This window comes from Piliocolobus tephrosceles, chromosome 18, assembly GCF_002776525.5.
Source record: "Piliocolobus tephrosceles isolate RC106 chromosome 18, ASM277652v3, whole genome shotgun sequence".
Classification (NCBI taxonomy): domain Eukaryota; kingdom Metazoa; phylum Chordata; class Mammalia; order Primates; family Cercopithecidae; genus Piliocolobus; species Piliocolobus tephrosceles.
Window position 1 is genome coordinate 72,348,742 of NC_045451.1, and position 22,621 is coordinate 72,371,362.

The following is a 22,621-nucleotide window of genomic DNA, read 5'->3' on the forward strand; positions in this document are numbered from 1 at the left end:
AACTTATTTGAATGTCAGTGCCCTTTTTCATAAAGATGGTACTGATATCTAGCTCTTAGGTATATGTAATGAACAAATGTGACAAGAAATGTGAAAACATTTTGTAAACTGGAATATGTGTATGCAAATATGGGACAAAACGAATCACAGTGGGATTCAGTGCCTTAATACATACTGCGAGTCTTTTTTTTTTTTTAACCTTTAGTGAGTACTGTCAAGTAGTCATTACTCTCAAGAGAACAATGAGAAAGTATAACATAGGTATGTGGATTTCCAGATTGGAGTAGGGTAAGTTTTAGTGGTCTATTACTGGTGATATCCTATGGGAATAGGGTGATTTGGCACCCAGGACCTCCTAATAAGATTTTAAATGTTTTGACCTCGAATAAATTTCTGTCATTGTGTACTGACTGTGTGCTAGGCAGTAAGTCAGTGAATACACAAGATGAGGGCTTATCCTAGAGTAGTAGGAACACAAAAACAAGGAAACAACAAACACATAAGTCACTACAAGTGCTTCCTCTAAAGAAAACAGAAAATGTTCAATTATAGAAAATTGAGGAAGTCTGTAGTTAAGATTGGGATGGGAGTGGGAATTGAATTGTGTAGTCAGAGATCTTTCTGTGTGCCATTTAAGCTTCCTGTTAGAGGCTGAGGAAAAGCAAGCCCCGTGAAAGTCTAAAAGGAGGATATTCTGGACAGAGAAAAATGGATAACAATCGGAGTATGTGTACTTTTGTAATTTAGTTATAGTCAGTTGGAATATAATCTCACTTTTGACACCTTAAGTGCATGTCTTATGAAATTTACATTACATAAAACTTTTATCTGGGGAAAGATAGAATCAAGGAAGACATCACATAGATGTGTTTGATTTATAAGATGAATAGAAGCCGGGCGCGGTGGCTCACACCTGTAATCCTAGCACTTTGGGAGGCTGAGGCAGGTGGATCACAAGGTCAGGAGATCGAGACCATCCTGGCTAACATGGTGAAACCCCGTGTCTACTAAAAAATAGAAAAAATTAGCCGGGCGTGGTGGCAGGCACCTGTAGTCCCAGCTCCTCGGGAGGCTGAGGCAGGAACCCAGGAGGCAGAGCTTGCGGTGAGCCAAGATCACGCTACTGCCCTCCAGCCTGGGTGACAGAGGAAGACTCTCAAAACAAAACAAAAAAAAGATGAATAGAAACTTGTCAGAATAGTAGAGGAAAACATTTGAGATATAAAGAGTAGAGTGTACACTGATGAAGGGGTAAAGAGAAAGTCATTTTGGAAATTATTAGTACTAAATAACAGGCTTAGTGTATTGTTACAAAGGTACTATTATAAAGTAAAGGAAAATATACAGTATTTATCTGTTTCTTTTGGATTTTTAATATTTTTTGTTTCTGATGGTTTTGTTCACTGATGTTGGGTGGATGAAATTGTGAGTGAATCTATGAGATGAATGTATGGCTTGCCTCTGGTGACATCTAGTGTCTTGCCATGTGGTTTGTTGAAGTTTTGGAGAATTAGAAGTATCTTTTCAAGAAGATTAAGCTTTAAACTCTCATTTTATAAAAGGAAAATGTGTTTTTGATTCATGCTTATAAAGACTATAGCTTTTATCTAACTGTTCTAAGTAGTTCATTTTAATGAAATGTACGGCTTTTTGAGTGGAACAAGACTTAAAATGACATGAGAGAGATAACAAGAAAGGCTTCAAGGATGTGAAAATAACCAGCCACAGGTTTGTCAAAATTTAATTTCAAATTTCTGGTTTTCCTTGCTTTGGTAACATAGCATACTTCAAATGAAATTACCTTTGGACTGTCCTTTTAGAATCAGTTGATTGTAATTTAATATTTAATTTGAAAACATTTTAATTGGCTATAAAACTGAAAATATTCTCAGAATCTATAGTGATTTACAGCTAATCTTTTCCCTTGGAAATGAAGCCAACAGTTCCTGAATATTGCTTGCTGTTCATTTTTATAACATCCTAAATAATAAAAAAGTAATAATCAAATGTTGAATTATAATTTTAAGCAATCAAAATTATGAAGAATTTAACACTGATGGCTGCTGAGTTGGGTTCATGTTAAAGGAGTAATCATTGCTAATGGGTCAAAATTTGCAACTTTATATATTATGAGTCACTAATACTATGATGAAAAATGTGTTCTCCAGTGTGATTTTTTTTTTTTTTTTTTTTGAGACAGAGTCTTGCCCTGTGGCCCTGGCTGGAATGCAGTGGCTGGATCTCGGCTCACTGCAACTTCCACCTCCCAGCTTCAAGCAGTTCTCCTGCCTCAGCCTCCCGAGTACCCGGGATTATAGGTGTGCACGACTACTCCCAGCTAATTTTTTGTATCTTTAGTAGACATGGGTTTTCACCAGGTTGGCCAGGCTGGTCTTGAACTCCTGACCTCATGATCCACCTGCCTCGGCCTCCCAAAATGCTGGGATTACAAATGTGAGCCACCACGCCTGGCCCGTGATTTTTAATTGACTTTAGTATCTATGTTCAGAGAGAGAATGGGGTCATAAAGTCAACCCAGCTGCCTGTCAGGAGAACCAGACTTGCAGAATGGGAGCTTTGGTGTGAGGGTACAAACAGTAACTTTCTAACTTATTTCATAGAGCAAATCTGTAACTATTGTTACAAATTTTTTAACTTGTTATTAGTGGACCTTAGAATATATTGAAACTTGACTTAAGACCATAGTCTATGCAGAACAGGTATATAACACTATCATTTTATAGTATGTGATTTGAATTAAATTGTAAGAATTTGGCTTTGTTTTCTGGTTAGTGTCAATTTTGATTGCCTGCTCACCAGTTGGTAATCTTTGGAAAAAAGCACTCAAGTGTGCACTGTTGGTTGAGTATCACTATTTCAGGTACACTGAGATAAAATCTTCCTAAGTGAAGGATGCCTTTGTAATACTGCAAATCACCTTTTAATTCATTTTTGGTAAATTAAACACATAACAAATTAATTTTAGTCCAAACAGTTACAAAGTTAACATTGATGGTTGGTATTTTTCCCCTATTTTAGTCTAATGCAAATTATTTTTAACTTACTAATTACAATCCAGTGATTAGAAGTAGATAAACATAGATTAAGAAGTTTAACAGTTAAAGTTTTATTATTTTTTAACTTTCATTTTTCCATACTTGATTATTTAATGACAGTTATCTTTAAAACATGCACCCTGACAGAAAAGACATCTGACAAACAAAACTAGCAAATTAATCTTCCAGTTTGCATCTGCAAGAAATGTCTCTACAAACAGAAGTGAACAAGTACTGTAATAGAGAGCATACATCTCTATATGCAGGACTCCTTTGTGTGCAAAAATAGGAGAAAGCATGGGTCAAACAAGGCAAATGAGGGTGGAAAAAACTTTCAAACTTCATCACAAGTGAGTTGAAGGAGAGTTTGAATGAAATTTGTGAGGAATCCAAAACTTCTGGTGTTCACAGGAAGAGCCACTACAGGAAGAAGAAATGTAAAGAACATGCCCTCTGATTTGACAGATAATATACATGACTGTTAGGAAAAAATGCATCTGGAGTTGTATGCATCCTATGCATCCTGTGTGTAGTATTCCAGATATTTTCTGAACAAAAATAGTTCAGTCTCATACATGTCTTTCCATTTCATTTCTACTCTGGGTCCCTGGAATATGCTTGCCAGTCACCTTCTGATTTTTATTTTAAAAATGAAAATGAAATATGCTGTGAAAATAATAACAAACCAGACACTGTATATGTTTTTAACACAGACCAGGAGAATTTTTATAATGACCCAGAAAGTACAAAAGCGAGGAACCCAGAAGTAGTTATCACTGAAATAAAAGAAGACCAAGAGTGTTACAGGCACATGATGAAAAAAATAACCAAAATAACACTAATTGCAAATAGGACATCAGAAATACGCTGCCTCAGTGTAGTGATGCAAAAAGTCTTTTAGATTTGTGGCTTACCTCCTCCAGAGAAATGGAGCATGTGAGTAAACAAAAAGACATGGTGCTTCTCTTGTTAACAGACGTTTATAATAATACAAAACCAATACAGAACTTGTTCCAGAAACCATTATATCGTAATTGCAGTGCAAATAACTATAAAAGAATAGAACTTGGATTAGAAAATGTGCATCCCTCTCCACCACACAGTGACAGAGCACCAAAAGTACATCTGGAAGAGCAGTTACAGCACAATATACAAAGACTGAAGAATGAAGTAGGCATATTAAAACTAGAGTTCCTGACTTCGAAGAAGGAAAAAGTTCAACTTGAGAAAGACTTAGAGGGCCACTTGCTACTACCTGTTTTTTTTCTCTTGATCAATTATCTGGTGCATTCTACTTTTTTACTTATGAAAAGCTCTTGTGTAAAATGGGGCTACTAAATACATAATTGTGTGTGGAAATAGATTATTTTTCTATGTAAATGATAGAAGCTCAGGAGAACATTCTACAGTCTTTGTTTCTTAATCAACCCAAGTCTATCTATCAATTTTCCAAGGGGCAGAGGGACAGGGAAACTAATCTATTCATATGCCATGGATATGGATACTTGTGAACTAGGGTAAGCATACAGGAAATTGCTTAAACAATGTAATGGCTCTAGGATCTAATTTTTCCCTATTGAAGATGAATTGCACTTACTTAATAAAGTTGGAAATCAATGGGAAAGAAGCAGTGACATAAAAATCTCTCTCTCCTTGAGAGTTGGAACAAATATTTATACTCAGAGGAATCAGTATATTGTATGTTGTGCTTTCAGGTGTGCAAGTTGATTCATTTCACTCAATATGTTGGGGCTTAGAATTTCATTATGACCACCTTAAATATGTTTGAAAACAAATGTATATAGATAGATCTATTTTTTAATTACCACTTTTACATGTTTCTGTCAAATCAGATTTTAATGTGATTTTATTTAATAGAGTATACGTTTTTGGATGTATAACTTTATCATACAAGTACCATAGATTCTCAGCCAAAAATTTAGTTTTTGACTCCAAAGTAGAAACCTGATGTCTGTACATCGAGTTTTAAAGAAAGACAAAAATCTGGTGATACCCACCTTTAAAAGTAAAAGTAGATGAGGCCTCTCAGCACCTGCTGAGGCAGTAAGTTACTTTCCCAGAGTGATACTTTGAATTCTTGTGATAAATTTGATGGATGTATCAGGTAGTTTATCTGACTCAGCATTACGAAATAGCATTATTGGTTTTTGTGCCATAAAATGCTAGGAAATGCCACTTTAGAAGCTTTGGATGAGTCATTTAATCTTTTTTGATAAAGCATCTGAAAAACATAATTACTTTCACTGTCTATTCCCCAGCTATAAAATGTCATGGTTAGTGAATGTGAAATTTGGAAAGCATCTCATTTTCCAGAACTCTACTAGCACCTCAGCAGTTTCACTCTGCTTCTTCTGTGGTTTCGAATTTTGGTTCCCGTATTTCAGCAGAGGCACCTTCCCGTTTTGAAGTCCTAGGATCCGAATGAAAAAAGAAAGAGAAAAGACAGTGGGGAAAGCTTAGTCCACAGAGGGAAAAGCTTCCTTTCTGCTCCTGAAGCCCCACAACGTCACATCCTCTAGATCTGGCCATTCAGTGTAAACTGCTGGAGGTAAAAATGGAAGAGGACAGATTTCATGGCTTTCTCCTTTTGTTTCTCTATTTCTGCTCATCACAAAATGGTGAAATTTACATTAGACAGCAAAGAGTGGATGGGAACAACAGCACAGATTTGGAACGGGCCCTTTTTGAAAGTTTGGAAAATTGTGTTGTATTCACTCAAACAGAAATAAATCAGACTTTATATGACTTTCAAAGGAAAAATCACACTAGGCCGGGCGCGGTGGCTCAAGCCTGTAATCCCAGCACTTTGGGAGGCCGAGACAGGCGGATCACGAGGTCAGGAGATCGAGACCATCCTGGCTAACACGGTGAAACCCCGTCTCTACTAAAAAATGCAAAAAACTAGCCGGGCGATGTGGCGGCGCCTGTAGTCCCAGCTACTCGGGAGGCTGAGGCAGGAGAATGGCGGGAACCCGGGAGGCGGAGCTTGCAGTGAGCTGAGATCCGGCCACTGCACTCCAGCCTGGGCGACAGAGCGAGACTTCGTCTCAAAAAAAAAACAAAAAGGAAGAAAAATCACACTATAACTTACATTAATAATTATATAATGATAAAATGAAAGCAAGCACAAGGTATTTTAATGACTTATGACAGACTGAAGTTATAAAATGAATGAGGACAAAAAAGTTCTTTCTGTTAAAATAATGACAGTTATTCTCAGTATCAAACTTTCATTGCAGCTTGCAGAAAAAATGAGAAAGTGCAGAAATAAGAAAATGGAAGTGGCAAGAAACCTACATGCTGATAACAGTGACGATGATGATGATGATGAATTAATTTAAGAAAGAAGGGGCAGAAAACCTGATAATCATCAGTTTCCCAGGCAGAAGAGTGAAGAGTATAATAGGTAAGGTTATAGCAATATTTGATAGTAGATTATTGTTATTATACTATCAAATGAATTCTAGTTTCAGGTAATATGCGTGGTTAATGAATTTTATACTTTCACTAGGGATATTCTGTCTTATGTGGTAATCAGAAAAATGCAAATTAACAAGCAATTAGATACAGTTTTTCCAAGCATATTGGTATTTTATTAAAAAATAACTAGTGTGGGCAAATGTGGGAAAAAAGAGTTCTCTCATACACTTATTTGGTAAATCTTTATTGAAGGGTAATTTAGTAGCATGTGTCAAAATTTCAAATATGTCATTCCTTTAACATGTCAGCTTTACTTCTGAGACTGGATCCTGCAGGAAATATGACTTTACACATACACACAAGTTATGGACATTTATTACATGCTATATATAACATACAATAGGCCAACATATATATTTTGATATATGTATCTGTGTGTGTGTGTGTATGTTGCCCTACTGTATGTTATATATATATATAGGCTACATGCATATAGACATACATACACACACATGCATATATGTCTTATGTATTTCTATGTGTATGTTTGTAACATGTTTAAAACATCTCAAGTATAACAAAAGTGTGTTAAGGATATTAATATATGTTACATGCTTACATATGTTAAGAATTTTCATTATAGCATTGTCATATCAAAAAACTGGAGATAGTCTAAAATCCCATTAATGAGGAAATAGGTAAATTGTCATACTCATTAAATAATGTAGTTTGAAACTCTCTTTTAAAAATGAGGTAGGAGCTATAGTATACTGATTATTTCATCAGTAAAATATATTTAAAACATTTAGTTTGATAACACATCTTAAGTAAATTTTGTTAGATTATCATATTGTAATTTCTTTTTTTTTGAGACGGAGAATCTCTCTGTCGCCCAGGCGGGAGTGCAGTGGTGCGATCTCGGCTCACTGCAAGCTCCGCCTCCCAGGTTCATGCCATTCTCCCGCCTCAGCCTCCCAAGTAGCTGGGACTACAGGTGTCTGCCACCATGCCTGGCTAATTTTTTGTATTTTTAGTAGAGATGGGCTTTACCATGTTAGCCAGGATGGTCTCGATCCTCTGACCTCGTGATCTGCCCGCCTCAGCCTCCCAAAGTGCTGGGATTACAGGCGTGAGCCACTGTGCCCAGCCTGTAATTTCTTAATACTTGTAATATCTATTGAGTTGCAAAAGGAAGCTACATACTATCTTGGCACTTTACGTTACCCACATAATTGCTAGTTATGACATTTGCTTTTTCGTTCTCAGTGCATGAGTGCTCAAATATTGAATTCTCAGAATAATCTGAATATTCCCAAGGGATTGCACATGGGGATCTGTATTCCATGTAAATATTCAGCGCATTGGTAAAATTTGTTAAACTATATCAAAGGATCTTTGATCTGCCGAGTCAGGAGTTGACCAGTTTTTTCCTGTAAAGAGCCAGATAGTAACTATTTTAGGCTTTCTGGACCAGAAGGTCTCTGACATCTTTCACAGACAATAAATGAATAGGTGGCACTGTGTTCCAAGAAAACTGTATTTACAAAAACAGGCAGTGGGCTGAATCTGGCTCACAAGTACTGATTTGCTGACTCCTGTGCCAAACCAGGGTGCTGCTAATGCAGTGAACCTCCTGTTTAGAGGAACTCTGGATGTCTGCCATTATCCTTTTAAAAGACATTTCAGCATGCACGGCACCATATTTTACCACAGTGACTTCCTATGGTATAATTTACAAAAATTCAGTTGACAGAATAAGATTATTTGAATTTTCATCTTTTTTCATCTCATAGAATTTAATGTTTTAATATGACAAACCATTTTGTATATTTGATGAGTGTAAAATATCTCAGAGTTGGGTGATTTTTCTCGGGTAGGAAATACTGCCCTTTAGCCTTTCTGTGGTCTTTATTTATAAGCATGAGCAAAATGATAACCAGCTTTATAATATAGAAGTGTTCAAGGGGTTTCTAGTTCTGTAATTTTATGATGTTATTTATTACCTTTGTCTGGCTTTTAAAATGCCATATATATGTAATTTTTAAAAACTATTAAGGTGTTAAAACACACCCTGTAATTAATCCTTAATCATTATGAAAGGATTCAAAAATACAGTTTAACAAGAAGAAAATTAGATCATGCATGATAATGCCACGTGGGCATGATGTCCTTAAAATTAAACTGCTTGTACTCATGGACTCAAGTTTCCTTTCCATTCACTCTTGAACTCACTCTGCCATAATTTTCGCTCTCACCACTCTCCAGAATTGTTATTCTCCATGTTGTCACTGATTTTTCACTGTAACACATCTAGATATAATTTTTTAGATCTCATTTTGTGTAACCTATCAACAATACTTTCACTTTCTTCACTGGCTCTCAGAATCTCACTCTCTGACCTAGATTTTCCTCCTGACTTTCTAGTCCATCCATCTTAGCCTGTTTTGGTTACATCTCCTCGTCTTCTACCTTTCACAGATCAAAGTGACCCAGGGCTCAGTTCTTGAGGTTTTATCTTCTGACTTTTACCAGCTTGTATATGCTAATGATTTTCAAATTTGTATCTCCAGCCCATTTCTCTCCTTAATTTCAGACCTATATATCAGCCTGTCTACTTGACATCTCTCCTTGATTAGCTATTAGGTATGTCAGATTTATCAGGTCCAAAATCTGGTTACTGATGTTCTTCCTCCTGCCTGCCCCTTATGTAGCCTTGTTGTTCCATTAATAACAACTCTTGCAAATGCTCTGCCTAGTGTCCTCCTTGACTCACACCTTCTCTCTCTCCCTCCCCCGACCCCATCTCTGACACTCCACAGCTAAGATGTTGGCAGATCTCATCAGGTCTAACTTCACAATATATCCAGAAACCCAGCACATCTTTCATGTCCAAGCCACTCCACTGTCATGTGATTGGCCATCTAGAGTAGTGTAATAGATTGCTAATTGGTCTTTCTGTTTCTCCATGTTTCATCCTCTTTTCGTCAATTCTTTACCCAGTGAACCTATTAAAACATGTCACATTATGTCACTCTTTTGGTTAAAAACCTCTAGTTGCCTCCCATTTCACTCAAAATATGTGCGAAATTTTCTCCTAATACTCCAAAGGAACCACAGGATCTGACTTCTTATTTTCCCGACTTAGGCTTCTGCCTTTCTCCTCTTTCCAGTCTGCTGCAGCCACACGGAACTTCTTTCTATTTTGTGAACACACTCTGCATCCCTCTGTACTGGACAGTTGACTCTGTATGGAGTGCTTTTGCCTTAGAGATCCTCCTTGCTTACTCCTTCCATTTCTTCAGTTCTTTCCTTAAAAGCCACTCTCTCAGCAAGGTCTTATCTAGTCATCCTAATATTTTCACCACCTTGCCCCTCCTGCACATAAACGTTCCTTTTTCCTGCTTGAGTTGTTCCTCTCTAACATACTACGTATTTTGCCTCTGCTGTTTGTTGTTTTGTGTTTACTTGGCACTCATGAGTAGGATTTTTTTGTCGCTGTGTTTTTCGTTGCCTAGGAAAGGATATAATACAATAAGTAGCAACTCAATAAATGTTTACCGAATGAGTGAATAGAGTTTATCCTGGTGTATGGTTTTAAACACTAATACTCACTTAAAATACAAGTTGACAGGAGTTCATTCTGACAATTTTCCTGGCGATTATATGCCCTTTTTGGGTTCTCTGGGCTCTTTTTAATGAGCTGTACTCTCTATATGAATGATTTTCTAATTAGGGAGAAAACCCCAATATTGTGCGGGTTTTTACTATTCTATTACTGATAATTATGATCATTTTAATCATGGTTCAAGGGATCACAGGAGTCTCAAACTTCATTAGTATTTTATTAGGAATAAGAAAATATCAGGGTGGTAAATGCAATGGATGTAAAAATTATTTCCAAAGGGTTATGAGCCTTTAGCATCTGAAATAAATAGAGAAAAGTTGGATTTTGCCGGGCGCAGTGGCTCACACCTGTAATCCCAACACTTTGGAGGCCAGGGCGGGTTGGTCATTTGAGGTCAGAAGTTCAAGACCAGCCTGGCCAAATGGTGAAATCCTATCTCTACAAAAAATACAGAAATTAGCTGGCAGTAGTGGCGTGCCTGTAATCCCGGCTACTTGGGAGGCTGAGGCAGGAGTATCCCTAGAGCCTGGAAGGCAGACGTTGTGGTGAGCAGTGATCTTGCCACTGCACTCCAGTCTGGGTGACAGAGTGAGACACTGTCGCAAAAAAAAAAGTTGGATTTATTGTCTTCTCTAGTAAGAGTTCTGTGCTGCTCAGCACAGTCTCTTGTGATGGAGCAGTTGCTGATCCTTACATAAGGTTTGTGGAAGAGTGGAGTTGAATGCTCCGCCAACTCTCACAGGCATAACTGGGTTGACGTCATCTGGAGCAATGTGGTTGTCTGCATGAGACTGTTGTGGATTAGTTAGCGCTTCCAGGCATGCGGATGGGGGTGAGTTTGTCTCTGGATGTCTTTCAGGGACAAGTGGCTGGCATTCGTTGGTTGGTGTTAGTGAGGCCAGTGTATTGATTGACTAGATTTAAAATTGGTTCTGGTTGGCTACCTGTTAGCATGGCTACAGGTCACCATTTTCCTTAGTTTGTGGCAATGTTAATTAGATGTTTTCTGTTTGAAAGTTACCTTCTATCAACTATGCTCAAAATGAACAATATTTTATATTCTAGAATTATCTACTTTGAAGTTTGGGTCAAGAGGAGTTGTTTAATAAATGCTGTCAGAAAGAGTTTTTAGAAGGTTAGTTTTAAACAGAAGACTAAGACTTAAACTCATCTACATGTATATTTGGTAAATTGTTGCTGGATTTATTGTTGTTTATTGTGTTTTTAAGGGCTCAGGCTGAACTCATAACTAACATAATCTCCAATGGGAAATTTTAGCCTTTTTGTAAATCTGTGTAGGTATATGATAGTGATATCCTTTTGCATGTGTTTACTATAGAGAAAGTAATTGCAATTTTCTACTGGTAAATCCAGCTTTTCATATTGGGAATAGATACTACACTATAAGTATACAAAAGTTTCTAATAAAATCATTCTATTTTCAAACAAAATTCTATCTAATCAGAATAATGCTAATTTGAAGTATATATAAAGACATACAGGTATTTTAAAAATAAGTGTTTTTCCCTTTAAGGTAATTTCACAGTTTGTTTCAGGTTATATGTGCTTCATGGTATTTTGAAAACGTAATTCAAATGAAACATATGAAAACAAAAACTGTGGCACAAATCCAACTGTGACCCCATGTCTAAGAGTCATTACTTGCAGGCAGTGGCTCCAGCCTTTTAGCGTACCATTCAAGTTTAGTGTAGCATTCTTCTCTCAGCGTTTACTTTCATGTGTTTTACACTTTACCTTTCAAGTTCCCAGGAAACAACTGGATGCCACGTGCCTAATCCCTGTGCTCACATTCTATTCTCTCTGTAGAATGGTTTTCTCCTACTGTGTCTGGTTTTGTTTTTGTTTGTGTGTTTGTTTGTTTTGGCCTGGTGAGCTCCTCTTGTCTTCTGCCTCTTCCATAAAGTCTTCCTCATGCTCAGATACAATTTTTTCTGGATCAACTCTTACATATTGCATTATGTCATAATTATCTGATTACCTGTTTTGCTATTTTTCCTGAAACAAAAAGCCGGCATGCAGTGGCACGATCTTGGCTCACTGCAACCTCCACCTCCCAAGTTCAAGTTATTCTCATGCCTCAACTTCCCAAGGATTACAAGCATGCAGCACCACGCTGGCTAATTGGTGTATTTTTAAAACAGTCAGGGTTTTGCCATGTTGGCCAGGCTGGCCTCAAGTGATCTACTTGCCTCAGCCTCCCAAAGTACTGGGATTACAGGTTGAGCCATCACGCCAGGCCTGGTTACCTGTTTTTGTTTTGTTTTTGAGATGGAGTGTCACTCTGTCACCCAGTCTGGAGTGCTTGGTGTGATCTCGGCTCACTGCAACTTCTGCCTCCTGGGTTCAAGCAATTCTCTTCCCTCAGCCTCCCAAGTAGCTGGGATTACAGGTGCCTGCCATGTCACCTGGCTAATTTTTGCATTTTTACAAAATACAAAAGAAGGTTTCACCATCATGGCCAGACTGGTCTTGAACTCCTGACCTCTTGATCCACTTGCCTTGGCCTCCCCAAGTGCTGGGATTACAAGCATGAGCCACTGCGCCCAGCTGATTACCTTTACCTTTTTTTTTTTAAGCTGAGAATATAGATTTTCTTGTATGTGTTGGAACTTCAAAATGGATTTTGAATTAGTAAATAGAGATGAAGAAGCGTATGAATTTCAGAATAAATTTTTTATCCTTTGTAAGTAGAATTATTGGAAAACATTGTTTTTAATGGATTTTTTAAAGTAGTGATCATCCCTTGCATGTGAAGTAAGTAAAGAAAAATGCAAATTTGGCATGCTGAAGATGACCGAATAGGAACAGCTCCAACCTCCAGCTCCCAACGTGAGTGACGCAGAAGACAGGTGATTTCTGCATTTTCAACTGAGGTACTGGGTTCATCTCACTGGGGAGTGCCCGACAATCGGTGCTGGTCAGCTGGTGCAGCCCAACCAACGAGAGCTGAATCAGGGCGAGGCATCGCCTCACCTGGGAAGCGCAAGGGGGAAGGGAATCCCTTTTCCTAGCCAAGGGAAACTGAGACACACAACACCTGGAAAATCGGGTAACTCCCACCCTAATACTCTGCTTTACCAAGGGTCTTAGCAAAGGGCACTCTAGGAGATTATATCCCACACCTGGCCCAGAGGGTCCCACGCCCAGGGAGCCTCCCGGATTGCTAGCACAGCAGTCTGAGATCTAACTGCAAGGCAGCAGTGAGGCTGGGGGAGGGGTGCCCGCCATTGTGGAGGCTTAAGTGGGTAAACAAAGCCACTGGGAAGCTAGAATTGGGTGGAGCCCACCGCCGCCCCATGGTGGCGGCAAACCTGTCATTCAGGAGGCTGCTGAGTTTCCCAGGCCATGTCCTAGCAGCAGGCATGGGCAGAGCAGGCTCCCTGGGGCAAGGCGGGTGGTGCGCACCAGGGATCCCTGCCCACTCCGGGGAGCATGGCCTACTAGTTGGGTAGGGGGCCGCCTACACGGGGCACCCGCGAGAGTGCACGTGGCCCAGACCTCTTTCTCCCGAGGGCCCCGTGGGCCGGCTGAGATGCGCATGCGCTCTGGTGCCTAACGCTTCGGGTAGGGAGTGCCGCCAGCAGGTGGCGCCCGCGAGAGTGAGCGGTTTCTCCGCGGAGGGCCTCGCGGGCCGGCTGAGGTGCGCATGCGCGCAGGTGCCTAACGGCTCTGCTGGGCTAGGTGCTGCTCCGAGCGGCCGCAGACTGGAGTGTCCCTGACGGAGGTTGCGGCTGGACCTGCCACGTGCTGGTGCTGTGCTCCAGAGCGGCAGAAAGCGAGTGGGAGCTGAGGTGTCTTGAAGCCGGTCCCTCAGCCTGGGAGAAGATCTTTGGCTTCAGGATGGGGGTTGGGGGGTCGTCCCTGGGGACCTGCAGGGGATGCTTGGCTCACTGGAGGGAGAATCGTGGCAAGGATGGCTTCTCAAATCCCGGGTACCGAGTCCGGCAGAAGGATCTGGGCATGATCCACAAAGCTGCCGTCGCGGGTGATGTGAACAAGGTGCAGGAGAGCATCTTGCTCGGGCTGAATGACGTCAACGACAGAGACAACAAGAACAGGTCAGGGGAACTGGAAGCCGGGGCTGGGGGCTGCCGAAGGAGGCCTGGGGATATGGGAGAAGCCCCCGTTCCTGGTTTCGGGGTAGGGGAGATATGGTACGGGGTGAAGGCATGGGTGCGGTGGGGGACTGTGGTGGGGGTCAGTTGGGTGAGGGTGAGTTGGGTGGGGGACTGGTGGGAAGTGGAGTTGGGTGGGGGTTGGATGGGGTGGGGGACTGTGGTGGGAAGTGGAGTGAGGATTGGATGGGGTGGGGGTTGGATGGAGTGAGGGGACTGGTAGGGGGCTGAGTTGGTTAGGATGTGGGTAGGATGCAAGGGTGGGGGTGGGGAGAGTGCTGTCACCAAGGGCACTGGGCTTTCTACCCTGGCAGGCTCAGCAGCACCTGGGATGTGGAAACCTTGCCTTTCTTGACAAGAAGAGTAACTATTTGTTCTGAAGGCAGAGGGATAACATGCTATTTGATGCTTACAATTCCATGCATCATTGCATGTTGGGACTGTGCACTACAATTGCCTAAAATGACCTCTCCCTCTCCTAGGACTGCTCTACATTTGGCATGTGCCCACGGTCATCCAGGAGTGGTAGCTGACTTGGTGGCCAGAAAATGCCAGCTTAACCTCACTGACAGTGAAAACAGGACAGCTCTGATCAAGGTATGTGGTAGCCAACTCTTTCAGCATGGGATGGATTTAATTTAAATTCACAGAATAAAACTAATTCACCTCACTGAAATATAATTAGTTGGTGAATCCTGTGGAAGATTTCCTAGAATTTACAGTCTATTTCTTGGTCTGATACTGGCAGGCTGTACAATGTCAAGAAGAAGTTTGTGCATCCATCCTGCTGGAACATGGCGCTGACCCAAATGTTAGAGATACGTATGGCAACACTGCTCTGCACTATGCCGTTGATAATGGGAATGTATCAATGGCAGGAAAACTGCTTGCATATGGTGCAGATATTGAAGCAAAAAGCCAGGTATAGATCAACCAATGTTTTTTTCAAAGTATTTCAATTGTATTTGTTTTACCATTAACATCATTTTTTTTTAGTAGAACATCTGAAACTAGAAGGAAATATATTACATGCAAATATTTGCTTTACATACAGCTATTTAAAAATACATTCATAGCAAATATGAAAACACAAGGTCTGTAGTCTAAATGTGCCCCATAGATTTAGTTTAGCTTACTTCCATAAGTTGTGTCAACATGTAAAATTTAGGAGAGACATACACAGATCTAGATTTCAGGCTTCTCTTAAAGGATCCATCTGGATTCCCTTGAGCTCATATCGTTGTTCAGTATGCTGTGCAGTGGTTACCTCTTTATATGAGGCATACGTGCTCCAGTCTGCTACTGTGCCTTCCAGACACCCTAGGAGGGGTATCTGAAAGGGAAGGAGCAGCCTGTGGGCCAGCACGGTGGAGTGAGAAGGAAGGGATTGCTTTTAATTTGCTTTCTGCTTCATGTTTAAGTTCACAGGATATTAACATAAGGTTTTCAGTTCAGTTGGGAAGTATGTAATTTTGTGAATTATAAATTGTTTTTGCTGTTTTGCAGGGTGAATGTACATCACTTTTACTTGCCATAAATAGGAAAAAAGAGCAAATGGTGACATTTTTGTTGAAGAAAAAACCAGATTTAACTGCAGTAGATAATTTTAGAAGGTACAGTAGTTCTTTTTTGTGCAATTTTAAACCTGAGTGTTCTAGAGTGGTAACAGTCACTTGTCAGAAATATTACTTTGATAAGATTAACTTATTTTTGGGATAGAGAGAAAAACACAAATCATCAGTTAGGTAGAAAAACAATTATTTGGACTGGGCAGCATAAAAATGGTGTATTGCAGGATTCATCTCATTATGTTGACTGATGTTTGTTGATGGATGAGGTGATATTTTGAGTCATATTATATTAACTAAAGGGATTTCATATTGGTTTTATTTGTTTTAAAAGTATGGACTTCAACTTTTAGTTCACTTTGTGACTCAGTATTGAAATTTCTTAACTCTTCTATAGTAGTTTCAACCTGTGCTTCTTACATGCCTTTCCTTTCAAAATACTATGTTAAAGATAAATTAGAGTTGAAAATCACTTTGTCTTTTGGATGACTCTTTGCTTTAGCTTGCTTTCTTTCAAGAATATTAATGTTAGGTCATTCCTACGTAACTATTAATTGTTCTTGCCAGATACTGCGGGTTCATTGGGTTTTTTCTTCTTTTTACCTCTAGTGTATTTTGATGTTATTTTTAATTAGTATGGGCAGAGGGAAAAAAGATAGCTTTAAATGGGTAAACTTTTCTTTTAATGAATATAAGCCATGGGTGACAATGAGAAAAAAAGAGATAGGCTGTGGATTCACACAAGACCGGGTTTAATTCTTAGCTTTTCTACTTGCGAGATGTGTGACCTTGGGAACATTACTTATCACCAAGTACGTTTTCCTGTATGAAAAAAGAGGATAATATATCCTTCAAGGGTGGTTGTGTATAAGTAATGTATGTATATATGGCATTTAATCCAGTGCCTCGCATATGATTATCAGCGTTATTAACTGAAACTACTATGTCTATTATTAGCATTATTGTTACTGTTTTAAACCTGCAGATAGCTCTTACTTATTGACCCCAAGCTGATTTTGAATTACAGTATATTATGTCAGACTAGGGAAGAAATGGATAATTTTTCACTTAAATTTTTAGCTACTTTAGATGGGTGACCTAAGCATAGTATCCTGCCCATCCGAAGACTTTATTTTAGCAGCTTCTGCTATGTCGTATCCCAGTGGGACAAGAGGCTTCCTTGTTGTTCCCTCCATTTGGCTTTGGTGGCAATTTACACAGATGACCCCTTCAGCACCCAAGATGCTTGTGTTTATTAGTACATATAATTGGTTAATTCTACATGGACAGGCATATTAAATTGGTAAAGTATATAAATGTAGCTTTTAACATAACTTTGCTAAAGTTCCTAAGCGTGAAACAATCTTTCTGTTATTTTAGAACAGCCGTGATACTTGCTGCTTGTAATGGATTAACAGGTGTAGTCTTCCAGCTTCTTCAGCACAATGTTGATGTCTGTTGCCAAGATATATCTGGATGGACTGCAGAAGACTACGCCGTTGCTTATAACTTTCAAGCGTAAGTATTTAAAAGGCTAGTGAACGCTAAATTGAGGTTTAAAGTAATTGTAACCATTGCATCTTATACATCAGGTGAGATTTCATAGTTGGGTTCAGGTAGTTTTGGAGTGTCAGTGAGTTAGTCCACTTCATCAGCCAGAAATCAAGCATAAGACTAGACAAGTTAGAAGTAGCAATGAGTGTAGGATTCTTTAACTCAAGACTCTTAAGACTTTTATGCTTAGGGATCCTAATGTTTTCCATTTCTTTCCAAGTATAACCCCTACGCATGGGATAAAATAGTTTCACATCTTTGATTTTTATAATTAGTTACTTGAGTCTTGAAATGTCCAGTGTATCAGAAAACGTTGGACTGTCTCCTGGCAGCTATCTCATGTACCCTCCACCTTGAATTTTTCAAGAAGCTAAGAGGTTCTAAGTCCAAGGAAGACAATCATGTTTTACAGGTCAGTGGGGTGCAGGGGGTAGGGGTTGAGGAAAGGACATTCTAACTATTCTGTTGTTTAGATGGATTCTGTTGCTGTTTTTTTTTGTCATTGAAACTACTCCTACAGTCTGGTAAAGATTGACCTTTGCCCCTTCTGATTCAGATCCTCAGTCTTTATAGTAATCTATACGTAGGTTTCCAAGTCACAACTTGTAGTTCACATAAATATGCTTATAGCCCAGCCATTGTTTCCAAAGCACCAGTACCTTGCTGTGGCTGCTGGACATCCCAGCTTTACCCACACACATAGTGAGCAAATTGACCCTTCCCCCCCATACTCAAAACCTCATGTGGAGCCCACAGCTTAGCCTGGAATCCTAGACCTTCGTGGTAAGTTATTCTTTGAGTCCCTTATTTGTCTTCTGTCTAGCAAATATTAGTTGGGATAGTTCTAAGCTGTTAGATATGTTCAGAGAGTGTTGTAGGAAGATATCAAAGTTTTTTCTTCTTTGTTACCAGATTTTTACCCCAAGCTCTTTTATATCTTATGTAGCAGTTTTTCTTAGACAGAGGAAGGTCCCATGTTATATCCTTCCTCAGAGCAGTGGGCACCAACTTGTGGTTGACCCCTCGAGTGATCTGTTTTCCATAATAATAAAAATCTCCCAGCCCACTTGCCCCTCTACCTCAAGTTTTTAAAGTGTCTTCAAATTTACCTCATAGAAAGCCGTTTGTTGGAATTATCTAAGTCTCAAGTAGGTGAGTTGGACTAAACAGAGCCAAGCTTCATCCATGACTGATCAGCATCCATTTATAAAAGTAGGGCTTTGTGCTTACTTCGCAGCACATATGCTAAAGTTGGACCAACACAGAGAAAATTAGCATGACCCCTGCATAAGCATGACACACTAATCTGTGAAGCAGTCCCTATTACACAGTTACAAGAGGGCCATTTGACTAATTTGCCGACAAGTTCCCGAAAACAGTGTGAGTCAAAGCAAAACAGTTGCTAGCCAATAATGAAATTACACGTTTTCATTACAAAAACATTGGGGTAAGGTAATCTGTGAAATGAGAATAGAGCTGAGTAACCCATGGTATGTTGTGTGCCAATATATTGTTAGTATGTATCTCAGAAATGAGAAAATAACCACTTGCATCTCCTTCATGACACTTCAAAAATATGAGGGTTTTTGTCTTCCTTGTCAGTTGGAGATGACCATGGAGAGGAAGCGTCATTCTAACAAAGATCCACTGTTTCAGAGTTAGAGTCTATAGAGGAAAAATAGTAGTAGTCCAAGCCAGGTCTTGACATCTGTTAGCTTTCTGCCTTTGGTGTGATTGATGACATAAGTAACAAGGGACAATCATATTATCTATTTTAATGACACAATCTATTTATCAATTTAGTTAACAAACTGTGAAATAGTTGAGATGTCCTAAATCATAAGCTACAAATAATAGAACAAGTAACAAACAAAGTTAGGACTTAACAACATTTTCAAAAGATCATACCATTTTAATATTAGAACATATGGGAAAATACACATTGGGTTTCATTTGGGATTCCAAAATAATTTCAGCAGAATGTTCAAGAACAAATTATTCCATTGCTTTACTCTTTCTTTGAGCACATTAAAATGTGAATTCATTAAAGGTTTATAATAACCTAGCGAATGAGGTGGTAAAACCTTCATTCTATGGAAGAAGACATTGAGCCTAAGAGAAGCCACTTGTCCAAGAACAAATATCCATTGGTTACAGAGCTAGGACTTCTTATGAGTCAGATCATTTTCCATTATGTCAACTTTACATGAGTTCATTTACTGAGTTATACTGTCCTTACTTCATAAATACTTTACTTTTTTCTTCTTTAATTAGAAGCTTAGTAAGAATTTTGTAAGCTTACAAACTAAAAGTGTATAATTAAAGTTCTGATATTGTTTGATATACTCTTAAGAATGTAATGTATTTGGTAAATGCTTTTCATATCAGTATTAAAATAGTAATTGTATTTACTACATTTTTGTACATAGCATTCGCAGACTAATTTCTGAATATAAAGCAAACAAGAGACGTAAACGTCTTCAAAATAGAAATCCAGGTATGACTTCTGATAGTGAATTTCTCTCAATGGTCCTGACATAGATAAAAAAGTAAGAGGAAGGAAGTTTTGATCACAAAACAGCAGTTTAAAAAAACCACTTTATAAATTGAATGTATATTTTTTAATTACTTTCTTAGTAATCTAGATTTCAGAATTATTTAAAAGGTTACTTGTAGGCAATTTATAATCTCAAGCAGTATTATCTGAAAAAAATTCATTATCATAGTTTCTGAAATTCTAAATGATATTTTTGTGTAAATAAGAAAAAAGATTTTTAAGTTAGTATGTGTTATGTTTTTTTTATAGTCACCTTATGATGAATTGGACTTGTATAAAATTGGATATTTTAATTTATAAAATAAATGCTTTGCATTTAATAAATACGTATTACAGCTCAACCTTGAGCAGTGTGGGATTTAGGAGTACCAGTCCCCCATTCCGTTTGAAATCTCTGTATAACTTTGGACTCCCCCCTAAAACTTAACTACTCGTGGCTTACTGTTGACTGGAAATCTGACTGATTATACAGTCAATTAAGACATATTTGTTATATGTATTACATACTGTATTGTTACTATGATAAAGTAAGCTAGAGAAAAAGAAACTTACAAAGAAAATCATAATGAAGAAAGAATATATTTTCCTTCAGTGGAAAGTGGATCATCATAAAGCTCTTCATCCTCAGAGTCTTCAAGTTGACTAGGCTGAGGAGGAGTAGGCGGTAGAGGGAGATTGATCCTGCCATCTCAGGTAGCAAAGGCAGAAGAAAATCTGCAGATAAGTGGACCCTTGCAGTTCAAACCTGAGTTATTCAGAGGTCAACTCTGACATGGTGATTTGTGTCACAAAAAAGTAACTTTCCTTAAAACTAGAATTTCAATGAGATCTTTCTGGTACCATGAAGAAACAAACAATAAGAACTGTACCAATACCAATAGGATGTTATTTTTTAAAGATACCCAGTGTGTGGAGAAGTCAGAAAATAAATTCCTTATTGAGAAGCACAGGCCATGTTACATATTCTTATACCAAGAAGGTCTCACTAGTGTTGACTTAATTCCCCCCAAGTGGAAATAAAATGAGATATATTTACCTCGTTAGGGTGAAATTTGTTCTGTCTGCGCGTTAATTGTCATGGTAACATCAATTTTATTAGAAGAAGATACTCTGTAACTATTAGCTAAAAGATTATTATAATAATATTCGAATAACCCAACTCTAGGCTCAACACGTTATAGTAAAAGTACAGCAGCCATTACCAGAACAGAGCAGGGGCTGCCTCTTTGAGGTAGGACACGTGCTCTGACACACAGCCCTACAACTTCACATTCACTCCCAAAATAGAGGCGTGACTCGGTGCCATTTTTCAGAGGGTTTGCTTGGTAATTTTCTTCATACAAAAATGTTTCAGAAGAACGAAGATGCTACTTTCCTACCTCGATGCGACACCTAATGCACTTGTACAATCTGAAGTGTATGAGGACACCTTTGATTTAATGTATATTTATGAAAGAATGCCTGTAGGTTAGGCTTTCCAAGTCACAGGAGACAAAAGTAGAATAGACATAGTTTTGGTCTTTAAGGTGCTCATAATTTTTGTGCTTATACAACAGAGTTTTCAAAGAAAACATTTTCATTCTCTTGTCCACTTAATAAATATCAAGTGTCTTTAGTAAGCATTTTTCTAAAAAGTACAGAATGCAAACATTTAAAAATATATAGTCAGAAGCCGTGGTTGTTACTGTCATTTTTATTATTTACTACTCTATTCAGTGCTTTTTGTGTGTCAGATGCCCTCTGGGAGCTTATAATTATTGTTTATTATGTATTTATCGCATTCAGTATGTGCCAAATATGTCCATGGTGGGGAATGAAAGATTTTAAAACATGGGTAGGATTTAAGGTAAACATGCAGAGTGAGTAGACATTTGCTAAGTAAAGAAGCAGAAGAATGCTCCCTGTCAAAAGGAATATCTCACAAGATTGTGTCTTTGGCAGAAGGAACAGCTAACAAGATCGCCCATTTGCCAAAAGGAAAAGCAAATACAAAAGGTAAGATGCTTGAGAGAACTTTGCAGAGTTTATGAGCAGTTGGTTCAGTTTTGCTAGTGCAAAAAAAAAAAAAAGTATGCTATGAGAATGGTTGGGAATGATTTGAATACCTAGCTAAATCAAGCTTAGGAAAGACTTTTTAAACATAGAGAAATGTGTAGATCTTATCCATAGGCCATGGAAATTCTTCGGTAGGGTGCTTTTGACTGCAAACATTAGATGACCTAACTAACAATAGCTAAAACAATGGGAGCCAAAGTTGTTTTGGTGGTTCAGTGATATCATCGTATCTCATTCCTCCCACTTTCAGCTGCGCTGTTCGCAATGTTTTGTTGATACCTCCTTTCATGGTTGGCTACTTAGCAACAGTTTCAAACACCATGTTCTCACAAGACAATATCTAAAGGCTGGAAGGGTTGTTTTTTTTCCCACGTGTTTCTTTCAGAAAATGGAGAAAAGTCAGAAGCTTGCATTGGACTTCCTGTGACATTTTATTGGCTTGATTACACGAGCTGCTCATTCCTAAACCAGGCACTGGAAAAGCAAATGTAATTACTGTGATTTGCTTAGAATAATCATTTCTCTTCTTGGAGCTAGGAGGGATATTGGATGATAAATATCTAAGTAGACTTGCATTTCTCCAGCAAGAAAGAATAAAGAATGGCTATTAGGTAGGGAACCAGCAATGT

At 38.7% G+C, this 22,621-nt stretch overlaps 1 protein-coding gene and 1 non-coding gene across 6 annotated transcripts in view; both read left to right on the plus strand.

Moving 5' to 3' along the window:
• The first annotated feature begins 3,224 nt into the window (after positions 1-3,224).
• Positions 3,225-22,621, plus strand: part of ANKRD62 (ankyrin repeat domain 62) — a 72,301-nt gene continuing 52,904 nt past the window's right edge. For 3 of the 5 annotated variants that reach the window (XR_003309743.2, XM_026455988.2, XM_026455989.1), the window contains exons 1-10: positions 3,225-5,625; positions 6,317-6,483; positions 12,874-12,972; positions 13,825-14,201; positions 14,741-14,855; positions 15,007-15,180; positions 15,765-15,871; positions 17,207-17,344; positions 19,810-19,877; positions 21,879-21,932. Coding sequence is in view for 4 of the 5 variants with exons in the window: in XM_026455988.2 (XP_026311773.1) it covers positions 13,984-14,201; positions 14,741-14,855; positions 15,007-15,180; positions 15,765-15,871; positions 17,207-17,344; positions 19,810-19,877; positions 21,879-21,932 (874 nt within the window). In the remaining variant the exon portion in view is untranslated. Of the gene's footprint in view, positions 5,626-6,316; positions 6,484-12,873; positions 12,973-13,824; positions 14,202-14,740; positions 14,856-15,006; positions 15,181-15,764; positions 15,872-17,206; positions 17,345-19,809; positions 19,878-21,878; positions 21,933-22,621 lie in introns of those variants that run through there. The other 2 variants (XM_026455990.2, XM_026455991.2) reach the window with 1 other exon arrangement.
• Positions 18,603-18,708, plus strand: LOC111553622. The gene has a single exon (XR_002735008.1). It is a non-coding gene; the product is annotated as a U6 spliceosomal RNA (small nuclear RNA).